Source organism: Podarcis tiliguerta, assembly GCF_965153285.1.
Source record: "Podarcis tiliguerta genome assembly, chromosome: 7".
Classification (NCBI taxonomy): Eukaryota; Metazoa; Chordata; class Lepidosauria; order Squamata; family Lacertidae; genus Podarcis; species Podarcis tiliguerta.
In genome coordinates this window covers 28,113,786-28,126,377 of record NC_139540.1, presented here as the reverse complement: position 1 = coordinate 28,126,377, position 12,592 = coordinate 28,113,786, and the positions used below count along the sequence as shown (strand labels likewise).

Below are 12,592 nucleotides of genomic sequence, written 5' to 3'. Positions count from 1 at the left end.
TGTGAAAAGATCTCCAATAAATAAGCCGAAAATCTGTTGCTCTTTGTCTTCTATATAATATGAGAGCGCAATTAGGGAAAGGGAAAGAAAAGACTAAAAAGAGCAGGATTCTTTGGAGCTGAAAGGTGTGGAGCAGCACAGGTTGCATTCTTACAAGCTCTATAGAGCTACTTCACCACAATCAGGGCTATCTCTGACGCAAGAGGAAGGTCGGAGGAAGAAAATACATTTCTTCTCTATAGAGATAATTCCGCCTGTGAACCTGCTTGCTAAAAATAGTTAGAAGGCATTTATGGTTTAAACGTGAGCTGGACCCAGCATGTTCTCGAGCATGTTTTCAAGAGTGGGTGATGTGGAAACAGCCCCACATTTTTGTCAACCTCTGCACAATATGCAGGAAATATTAATGCTTTTGACTCTGTGGTTCCACCACTTCAGAAACAACTGCTTGGCCAGCCTAGCGTGTGATTAAACTTTAGCACCTTTATTCATTTTCTGTAACAGGAATCTAATTTCTGTGGCCTTTTTAAATGTGTTTGAGGGGGGAGGTTATTGGTTCTTTTCTCTCTCTTTTTGTGATGTATTTTGTGTCTAATTTTGTGTTTTTATGTTGTGAACCACCCTGTAATATTCAACTGGTGGTGGTATACTAAATGAATAAATGAAATGGGGCAATTTGCATTGGGTAATTGGTAAGAAGGGAGGAAGGGTTGAGACACTATGGCAGAGCTTTCCAAAGTTTTCATGTTGATTACATGCTTTTTAGACGTGCATTGTTTCACAACACAGTAATTCAGTTTTATTAGCAAACCAAAGGTTAAGCTAGCCCCTTTCCAACCGTGGGTGGAGCGCAAGGAGCGTTCCTGCAACACACCTAAATGCTGCAGCCAACACACTAATGTGTCGCAACACACAGTTTAGAACACTCTTCACTATGGTGCTGATCCAGATTAGATCCCCAACTTTTTACAAAGGAAAAAGACAGTGGTCATCCAGTCAGATTCCCTGCATCACATTTACTTTTGCCCACAGTCTCCTGTCACTGTCTCTTATTCAAAATGTTTTCAAATTAAAATATGCATTTTATCTTACAGTTTCTACAGATCAAATGAATTCGGAATGACATCCAGTCCCTTTGGAAACCAAGAAGATAATAATTCACAGACTTCCCCATGTGGAAATGTGAGCTGCTGCTTCTTGCTGGCTAGCAACATCTTTGACTCAATTTTTATGGGGCGGGAAAGTGAATTAACTTCTTGAAATGGACATTACCATTCAAAACTTAGAAATTCCATTTCTTATATGTTCTAAAGCTGTACAATTGTCAGATTTATATGGTTTAGATTGTAAATGTGTTTTTTCCTGGCTAATTATTGGTATTATTTTTTTAATTTTGATGTCAGAAGGCCAATGAATTGTATGATAATATGAAGGACATATTTAAAATGAAGGAGACACTGTATACAAATGTATATTTGTAAAAGCTATTTTTATGATTAGCATGTTTTATGGTTCATCATATTAAAAGTCAGGTGATATTGCACTTAAATGTTTACAGCATAACGAAATGAGATCATGGAAGATTTATGATCTAATATGTTAAATAGTATTTTAATTATTTGTATTTATTTATATTCATGTTTTAGAGCCAGTGCATTTATTAAGAAGTAGGGTCATAATGGAGGTCAAAGTAATATCCATGCCCAGATTTATTTATTTTTTACAGCACATCATAATGCCAAAACAAATATAATTTGGATATAGTAGTTTTGTGCGCAATATATATCCCATTGAAATCAATGGAATAACTACCACTCATTTCAATACTCTAAACTGTGCCCTCAAATCTTATGATGTTGTAAACCAACACAGATACATTTGCTGCTCTCTGACATCACCATATGTCAGACAGCATGGATTGAAATATGATTTTATTTCTTTTAAAAAGAACAGTAATACTAAAACTTCCAAGAGTGTTTGTTGCCAAATCGAAAGTTGGCATGTTGTTCGATTTCATAATTCCTCTATAACCCACATTTTCCAAATTGCCAGTAATGAAGTCGCATGATAATGGCGGTATGTCTGGGTTTGGCAACCAAGCTTTGTAGCCCATAAGGTTAGTCCAATGACCTGGACTTATTTTAAACCAAACATCTATAATACTACCACAGTTTGCCTGGTATTAAAATTGCCCTGAGCGATTTGGATGCTCCTTCAGTCAAGCGCCTAACTGAACGGAGAGCCATTTCAGATTTCTTTGTGGCATCCCTGCCAATAAAATATGAATGAGGCCCTGGATTGTGCAATATCTTTCTCTGCCTTTGTTTCTCATTCCTAAGTCTTTCTTGTGCTCTCAAAATAAGGCTGCCCAACTGTATGTTAATTTACTCTGTGGTATCTGTATAAACTCTTCCCCACACCCCTCACCAAATCTGGCAAATTTCCCCCCACATGCTACTTGGAAAATATTTATAGATACACTTAATGTTGTACAGCTGTGACTGCTTCTGCTCCAGGGAAAGAGCTGGTGATTTGACAATGCTGAAAATAAAACTGCACGGATCAGAAAAGTCTTTCCACCACCTCGGTTTCTCCCCTCTTCTGAGAGTACTGTACCATATACCTCTGCACACGGGGAAATATGGGCCGAGAGTTTTGGGTTCTTGTTGGTTTTTTTCTTTCCAGAATTCCTTCATTGTCTTTTGACATAGTTCAGCTTTATGATTCCTAAATGAAGCTAAAAAACAAATTTTAGCTTTTAGTAATATTAATATATAATTTCTCTTAAGTTTTAATGAGTTTCCTTATGCCAGGGTGTTCTTGTGTAATTAAATTATTTGGCCATTCTTAACAAGATTCAAGCCCCTTTCAGATGGGTGGGGGGGTCACACAGTCACTGAACATGTGGGGAGGGGGGTATCACCATTCTGTCACACACACAGGTTTGCTACAAACAGGCCGCTGCCCCCACCCACACAAACTATCTGAAAGGTGCCTTACAGACTTGACAATGATACTTTTTCAGAGTACTTTCTTTAGTGCATAGAGAACTTTTTTCCCCCAGTTTTAAGAGACAGAATATTTATTTCCCACGATTTCGTGTCATCTTACATACACCTTTCCGACAAATGTTTGACAGCGGCAGACCTATAAACCACAGGGCAGGATACTTCCGCCACATGCTAGTTTGTTAGCACAAATCATTCGTACAATATGCATTTAGGTAGGGACGTGGACCAAAGAATAACTTGTCGTTCTGATAAGCTGCTGAGCAAATCTGAATAACCCCAGTTTTGAAAACCACCGCGCTCAGCTGGTAATATGAACCTGTCAGATACAAAGTCAGGCTTATCAGTCCATCTAACCCAGTACTGCCTGCCCTAACTGGCAGCTGTCTGAGGCACAGGTCTCCCCTAGCCCTGACACCTATTTGTTTGTGAAAAGAAGCTGCTCTACCTACATGTGCCCCAGTCTATTGCTTTATTACAGCATTTGCACTTGAGCATGCTGGTTTCCGTGTATGCACTTTCTTCTTAAGCTCATGCAATAGTTACAAAAAGGAAAGGTTCCTCCACCCCCGATCCCAAATCTAGCATGTGGAGCATGATCCAGCCCCTCCTTTACTGTGAGTGCATCAGCTACATACCTCTGTGACACAGGGGACCCAAATTGTCTCCATTTGCAATCCAATGAAAGGAAACCAGATTCTTTCTTTCTTTCTTTTTCACTTTTCTGTATCCTTACATTAAGTCTTGTTATATCTTTTTGTCTACAACACTTATTTCCAAGCAGGGAAAGCGGTTTCTAAAACGTTGAAAAACGTCATTACCTGTACACACTTTCTGCAGCCCTTTTCAAAGCCATGGTAGTTTTTAAACAACTATGATAGGAAGTTTATTTGCACTGAATATATTGCCCATGTGTTCTCGTGGAATCATTTCATGACGGTTCTGTTCCAAATGTTGTAACATAATTTTTACATTCCTGTAAATAAATATTTTCTCTGACTAATGCACTAACTCTCTTTAGTAGTTCCTGCTGCCAAATGCTGGTTATAGATACGGAGCAATACCCCAAATATATTCAGTCTGCCATGCTGTACACATTTACCTGAGAATATGCTACACTGAACACAAAGGGTGGAATTCAATGGTGCATTAAGGCAATTGTTTGGTCAGCAGACAGATGGAACGATCTCCCCTCTCCTCCCCCAGCACACTCTTCTGGGGGTCCTCCCTAGAAGGTTTGGGGATAATGGAGCAGAGTCCTGTTGTGCTAATGGGGGTCCACTAGTGCAACAACTTAGTTGAATCCAGCCCAATGGAACCTCCTTTTAGGATTCAACTGCACTTCACTTAAACTACTGGTCCATCAGAGCAATCTCCATGAGGCTAAAGCTATCGGTGGCTACTAGCTGTGGTGGGAATGGTCTACCTCCACTATTGGAGATAGTATGCCACTGAATACCAGTTGCTAGGAATCACCGCAGGTGAGGAGAGTGCTATTGCATACAGGTTCTGCACACAGGCTCCCCACTGGTACCTGTTGACCACTGGGAGAACACAGTGCAGGTGGACCTTTGGCCTGGCCCAGCAGGTGCTGCTTATGTTCTTACTGGGTTGTGGGTTGGAGGATAAAGACATATGAACCACCAAACCCCAAGCCCTACTCGGCTCACGCCAGACAGCTGGAAGGTGAAGGATGAGTGTCATTCCTTCTTTCTTCTCTCCTCTCAGAGGACTTAATCCCCTCCCTTGAAAAAAGGATTTCATTCCAACTGAGATCAACAAGAAAATTAACTACATCAGCTCCAGGGCTGTAGTTTCCCCCTCCATTCCATGCTCAAGAAATGGAAAAGCTTGGGATCCTGTGGATATCTCCTGGGACATCCTATGGATATCTCCTAGGACATCCCTGGAATCCTTTTTCATTTACCCACATCCCACCTGACATCTAATTGAGGGGCATGTGGCTGCTAAAACAGTGCAATGTGTCTTAGTTGAATGTTCCAGTGATTGCTTCTGATGCAGCTCAGATGTACAGTCAAATAGTTCCCATGGCAGAATAAATAAGGAAATCAGAGTTCCGGGTCCTAGTGCCCTATCTTATGAGATAGTTGTGAAGCTGTTGATACCAGGCCAAACCATATAGTTGCTTTTCAGGATGCAAAATAGTCTATATCTCTACAGCCAGAAAGGCAAGTCTGTGGATGAGGCGGTAAGGAGGAAGTATGCAAAAATAAGGCTCAACTCAGGAAGGCCTAAGAAGTACAGAAGGCAGACTCAATCAATAGGATTGGCCACGATCTCCCCTTGTATGGAGGCGCTCTATGCAAATATGCACATAGTATGCATGCGCAGCTATTTCTCATGCGCATCCAGCACAGAGACATAAGCTTATGTGACTGGTGATGGGTACAGAAGAGAGGCAGGACAAGTTTCTACTGTGTCCCTGGAATCCCACACCAGCCCATGCAATCTTTGACACAGAAGTAGGGAGGGGTGCACAGACATGAACCCTCCATGTTGCAACAGATCTAGTGGGAACGGAAGGAAGGAAGAGCACCAAAATGGTAAAAACAGGGAAAAGGTGCAAATGCTCAAATTGGTGCTCATCTGCCCTCATATGTAGAGGTTTCCATATTCTTGTGCATCCTTTATTGTATATGCTCACAATCATATGCAAAACTCCATGCATAAGGCCATGTGTTGTGTGTTCCGTAAAGATAAAAATGTTGCAGCCACAGTTGCTCTATATACAGTGGTATCTTGTGCTACGTACTTAATCTGTTCCGGAGGTCTGTTCATAACTGGAAACCGCTCGTAACATGAGGCGCGCTTTCACTAATGATGCCTACCACTGCTGCCATGTCGCCAGAGTGCAACTTCCGCTCACATCCCAGGGCAAAGTTCACAGCAAGGGGCATCTACTTCCGGGTTAGCGGAGCGCATAACCCGAAGCATTCATAAGGGGGACAGTACGTGACACAAGGTACCACTGTATGGCAAAAGAAATTTCTGGGGAGAAAAGAAAAGAAGCAGGAAAGATAATAATCTCTGCTGAGTTGTATTTAGTTTTACTTCAATCCAATATTATGTCGCTTGCAATCAATATGTCACTCCTATCAAGAAGCACGTTGGCTCCATCCAACATGGTTATTTAAGGAAACAAGTTTCGGAGACCAACTGCAAAGGCTCATGTCTTGGAAACCCAAAGTAGTTTTTGACAGCAAACTAGATAAAATCAATTGCAGTGATTTCAAGGATGACTTGCCTTTTAGAGCTAGTTATCTCTCTCAGCTTACTTGAGCATTGCTTCTAAGTGAATGTTGAACTTTTGCTTGCTTGCTCCCCCCCCCCCCCCCCCAGTTTGGACAGAATCAACAGAGCATAAAAGCAACACCCTCCCGTCACTACCAGCTTAATGCTGGCCATTTGGACCAATTTATTGGAAGCTTTGCTTTGGACGATCCAGGATCCGTAACAAGGCAACCCGAGAGCAGCGAATCAATAGGAGCAATAGAAGAAATGGGATGGAGAAACGCATCCATGTAATTGCACATGGGTGGTTTGGAAAGCAAAATGCGACGTTGATTGCTCTGTCCGATGCAGAGTTCACCAAGGGCAGGAGAGTAACGTCAGAAGCACAGCCTGCCAAGTCCAAAGTACAATAAAGCTTTTGAAACAATATCTAATGGCCAGCTCGTAGTTTGGAAAAACTTCTCTTTGCAACTTGCCTCATTCAAAAGAAAATGGGGAAGCATGGTCGTGTGTTATCTTCTTTTTTGGTGTTTTGCTTCGTCTAGTAACCCTAGAAGTCAAAGATGCCCTGATCTCTGGTTTTCTTGAACCTTCACTAAAGCAGCTGGGGGCTGCAATAGCTCAGCACTGCTAACCCTGGTTGAAAACTACTTGGGTTTCTCCAAACTGGTGGGGTTTTTGTGGGTATGTGCAACATGTCCTTATCAGGATATTTGCAGATTTACACTGGATCATCCACACATCATGCTACTTGATTAGTTGTTCTGTGAGCCTTCCCCAATGCTACATTATTGTTGGCAATACGAGCTAAAGCGCAACTGAAGCAGGACAAAAAGACCTCAACGCAGAATATTTGTGGTATGAAAATCTATGGGATTTCAACAGAAAGTTGCAGGATATGCCCTGACGGGAAATGAAGCAGTGAGACAGTCCCAAAACCTTTGCAGGCACAAACAGCATTGAAAATGGGATCATGTGTGGCTGTCCCAATCACATGGTGAGCACAAATCATCCCGAATGCACAATTAAAAGGATGTTAGTACATTATATCCAGACTTCCATCAGAATGCAGAAGCAGTGCACTAAGAAAATAGGCTTATTGGATATGCATTGGAAGCAACCAACATGTAGATCAGAATCTACTGGCAGGCCTCTGACATAATACAATCCTAGGCATATTTATTCAGCTGAGTTCTTGTAATTGTGTGTGTGTGTGTGTGTGTGTGTGTGTGTGTGTTCAGATTGCAGTGACTTGCAGGAGATCAGCTGTTGTGCTACAGGGGGACACTGAGGTCCTCCTTCGAGGGTCTTCTGATGGTTCTTTGACTGCAAGAAACAAAGTTAGAGGGAACCAGGCAGAAGGCCTTCTTGGTAGTGGTGCCCGAATATATATATATTCAACTGCATCAGACCTACACAGCTACCTACCTGAATCTAGGACTTCGTTCTGATGCAGTTAAGCCCTTTTTGTGTTTTATTATGGGAAGATTTTCTGACTTCTCATAGCTGAGACTCCAAACAACTTGGAGGGAGTAAATTCTGCCACGACTGTTCCTTCTCTATAAAATATGACTATCAATCACTGCCCCCAGGGAAATGAATGTGGCCCAGTGGCGGAGGAACCCGCTCAGGCGCCTGGGGTGGTGCACCCAGGGGGCAGGGCAAGCCACCCATAGGGGCCTCCGCAGTCTGCCTGCCTCCTCCCACTCAGCCGCCCTACAGCTGGGGGGGGCAGTGGGCGGACATTGTGGGCAGCGCGGAGCATGCATGTACCCATGCTACTGCGTCTCTCCCAGGAGAGTCGCATAGCTTGGGCGTGCTGCAGGCCCCGTGGTGAGTGCCACCCAGCATTTGTCACCCCCTTCAGTGGTGATACCTGGGACAGACCACACCCACCGCACCCCCTTCCTTTGCCCCTGATCTGGCCTTAGAAAACGGGCAGGGCTTTTGCACCTTGCAAAGTTGTGCAGAATTGTGCTTGTCTGTGCTTTCCCTCACAACTATTAAAGGGTCCAAGTGCCTTGTCCTTTTTTCCACCTGGCCCCCCTAGTCCCTGTCATTTGGCTAGCTGGCTCAAACGAGTTTTCCTTCGATGACTGGCAAATAACTTTTTGCTGCTGTGGTTATATTGATGTTAGTGCTGCTGCTGTTTCCTCACTGAATTGTTCTCCCCACCCCTATTATTTACACTTAGGGCTTCATGAACTGAAAGAAAGAGCACAGATGCAACTCCATATTTTCCGCAGTTGCTCGAGCCCATCCTAATATGAAGTCAGGAGCATACTCTGTGAAGCTGTTCCCTATATCTGAAGTTTTCAAAGTGGGATGTAGCTTTGGGATTCCTGCAGTGATGTGATGGCTCTTTTCATCCGCTTTGGCATCGGAGGTCATACCAGAAGGCAGCCGACGAAAAAGGGCGCGTGAGGAGCTTCGACTGACAGTGGCAGGGCTCCTATCTATTACTGTCCTCAAACAGGCTGAGAAAATGAAATGTCACTAATGGAACATTTGACGCTCTGATCAAAAGTGTTAAATTAGAGCCGACGTGCATTAAATTATATCCTCTTTTCATCTGCGTTAAGATCTCAGGCTTTGGTGATTATTATCTCCTCCTGATTGTCTGTAGCCCCAACTGAAATAAATTAACTGCAGCTCTCCTTGCTATATAGCAAGCTATTTCAAAACACAGTCCTAAGAAGCACCTTCCTGCCCAGCAGGAATTTCAATTAAAAAGAAATTACTTTAGACCCATTTTCTAAGTCTATTAGTTTGAAGCCTTGAAAGCAGGGTAGCATCACTTCTAGTGAGAAGCTGTGAAATTGTCAGGGAACCAAGAGAGTTGCAGAGAGAGAGAAAATCTAAGCTCACACTTTCTATTGTGTAGGAGCTACTTTTGTGTGTTGTCATGACTTGGCTGTGCATGGGGAAGGGCTGTCGTTCTTTGCTGCTTTGCTTGAAGACGGTCCTGGGCTCAGTCCCCAATGGCATCTCCAGATAGGAGTGGAAGAGACCCTGCCTGAAACCCTAAAAAGCTGCTGCCAGTCTGACTTAGTAGAAGGCCATGAAGGAGCATCTCCGCCCTCATTTTTCAGCCTGGACACTGTCCACCTCTGAGGGCCTTACTGTAAGAAGTGAAGCTACAGGGAACCAGGCAGAGGGCCTTCTTGGTAGTGGCACCTGCCCTGTGGAACACCATTAGATGTCAAGGGGATAGATAACTATATAACTTTTAGATGACATCTGAAGGCAGCCCTGCATAGGGACGTTTTTAATGACTGATGTGTTCTTATACTTCTTGGAAGCCGCCCAGAGTGGCTGGAGTAACCCAGTCAGATGAGCAGGGTAGAAATAACGAAGTAATTGTTGTTGTTGTTGTTGTTACAAGGCAAATCTCACACTCTGTGATATGAGCCAAGACACTGTCATCACATTTCTTCTCAGTGATTGCACTTTGAAGGCTGCCACAGACATTTCCCTTATGTTTTTTCATAAGCTTTTATTAAGGCTTTTTCATGATACAACAAGATAAAAGAAACTAATCTAGATAAAAACAAAAACAGAGAAGGAAAGAGAAAATAGAACAGAGTTCTCTCTCAAAGCTAATCCTTTCCTCACACAGAAAGTGGTGGGCCACCCCAGCTCTCACCTGGGAGCTTTCCCTTCTTCTCCCTGTCTCTCACACTGAGAGGGCTTCCCTTCCCTGCCTCTCACTTAGGGTCCTCCTATCCATCAGCCCAGGGCTTTTCTCAGCTGGGCACCCTTCCCATTCTAAGAGAATGAGGGAGGCGGTCCTGGTGAGTTCCAGCACCTCTTTTTCTAGAAAGAGAGGGGGGGTGAGATGTTGTGAGCCTTCAGATATGGACACAGTGATACGCCTAAGTCTGGATCTCAGGGATGAAGCTCAAGGGTCTGCAACCCAGTGTGGTCCCTAATAACCCTCCAGAGAGCAGCTGTTGATGTAGGCAACAGAAGATAAGCTCATCATCAGCATAAAGGGCGTATCAGGGCCCATTGGGATTGATGCAGGTCGTGGCAGTATCCTTTCTTCTGCTTCTTTTTAATTTTATAGGCAGGGGGTGGCTAGCCAGGCATGCCTATGGTTACAGATGCTTGTTTTGTTATTGTAACTTTAAAGTCCATCCTCCTTTTCTGCGAGAAAAGGATGCTTATTCCCAAGCAACTGAGCTTAGCACTGGGGAAGCAGAAGCAAGCACCACTTAGTTCCTGTAGTCCTGACAGTGACATGATTTAAGTGAGCTTAAAATACGGAGCTGCATCTGTTCAGAGCATTTGATTAAGGCAGGCAATCTCTCTCTCTCTCTCTCTCTCTCTCTCTCTTCCCTTTTTATTGTGTTTTGCTCTAGCATATGAAGAATATGGAAGCCATGGGAAAGGGCAGAACATTGCAATTGAGTGCTTCACAATGAAAGCCATCGCAGCCTAGAAGGGGGAAGGTGGCCGTAGCTCAGTGGTAGAGCTCTCCACGAAGAATCTCCCAGGTTCACGCTGGCATCCCCAGGTAGGGCTGGGAGAGAACATTGCCTACATGAAACGTAAACTCTAAATTGTTCCAGGGAAAAAAGTGATCGCCACCCCCGGTGCTTTTGACAGGAAAGCTCAGCTGAATTTAAAGAAAAGCTAGAGTGAAGGTGTCAATGTCTGGAAGCTTACATTCATTCCCCTGGTACAATATTTATAGTCGAGATGCATACACATTTTATACAGAATACAGGCTTGGCCCATGGATGTCCCATTAACACTGTATAAAATAAAGTGTATAAATTCAGTTGACACTTGTATTCAGTTCGTGACTACATTGTTAGGAGTTTGTGGGTCCGGTGGGTGTTAGAATTTAATCAATGCTTGATTACATTGTATTAAGCCATGTGTGTTAAACCGGACCTGTGTGTATTAAGCTTTGTGCTAGACACTTTTAATCTGCTGGAATCAGAAAGTATTTAAAGCTGATTAAGCTAAGCTAAACCTCCTCATGAAGTGATAGCCTGGAGTATGAGCCATGAAGACTAGGATCCCATGTGAGATGGCAAATGAATGGAGTCCCTCCCTCCCTCAACATATAAAGCAGTAGCAACGTGGGTTAGGAGATTAGAGGAAGGGTTTATGTGACCAGAAGAAGCAAAGTAGGAGGCAGAGCACGATGTTGGATCTCTGCTTGGAACCTAGGCTGTTTATAGAAGAGGCAAGACCCTCTTGGGGTAATTATGCTGTGAACCCCTCCATTGCAGGCTCAGGCTGTATATGTGGGTAAATAAACCATATATCATAAATACACCACAGTCTCTACTGTGCCTCATTTCCAGAAGGAAACACAGACCCTGGGTAAGCATGCCTGGAATCCCTGGAATCTCTTGGAGATTGGGGTTGTGTGCAACAATATAAATCCAAATGGATGTGCACTCACTAGCACAGAGAAAGTGCCATAATTGCATAGGTTACAACTGGAATAAGATTATAGCAACCTGACAGAGTTCTGACCTGCAAAAGGTAACCTTGAAGTAATCATTAACTCAATTTCTTTCAAATTCTGTATAAATATGCAAGCTTGAAAACCAATCCAGAGCAAATGGAGCCTGAGAGTTTCATTCCAGCTGTCACTGTAGAGGGTCAGAAGGCTGCAAAGCATTCTTTGTTCAGCGAAAAGAACAGATGTATGGATCTGACCAGGTTAAACTAATTTGAACTCAGACTTTGCCTGTAATTTACAGTGCAGTCCTGTGCATGTCGAAGTCCCACTGAGTTCGATCAGACTTACTCCTGTGTAAGTATGTACAGGATCGTAGCCTTAGACATACAAATAATAAGAAACGGAGAAGTTTTATTTTCAGATAGCAATCTTCCCTCCCAAGGAAGCATACAGACTAGGAAGGCAAGGGAATTGGGTCTTGTTTTCAGCACTTAAAAACCCTTCAAATTCTGCAGAAAGATTAAGCAATCAGAATGAATGCATCAAATTATGTAAATGTGTGTAGCTGTGTCTGATTGTTCTACTGTGCTTTTACTTTGTGTTGTTCTTAGAGATTAGGTAGCAGTGGGGAAGTGGCAATAAATCTGCAGAGGCAGAAGGGAAAGACTTGAATAGCGAGAGGAGGGAACCAAGGATTCTGGAGCCGGGAAGGGCGAGAGGCAAAGAAAGGACAGCCCAATTGCTGCAGCGCCATTTATTCTAAGAACCTCAACAGGATTTTGTAACTAAACAAGCACACACATTGGTTTATTTACCATACAGCCCAGGAGTGGAGAGCCTTAGGCTATATGAGGAGCTAAATGTGGCACTTCAGGCTTAAATATTTGGCCCTCCAAGCTCTCCCCCC

At 43.3% G+C, this 12,592-nt stretch overlaps 1 protein-coding gene across 1 annotated transcript in view; it reads left to right on the top strand.

Moving 5' to 3' along the window:
* Window positions 1-4,015, top strand: part of RALYL (RALY RNA binding protein like) — a 246,459-nt gene extending 242,444 nt beyond the window's left edge. The window contains exon 9 of the mRNA XM_083451361.1: window positions 1,095-4,015. Within this exon, the coding sequence (XP_083307487.1) occupies window positions 1,095-1,112 (18 nt within the window). The 3' untranslated portion in view covers window positions 1,113-4,015. The remainder of the gene's footprint in view (window positions 1-1,094) is intronic.
* Window positions 4,016-12,592: the final 8,577 nt, after the last annotated feature.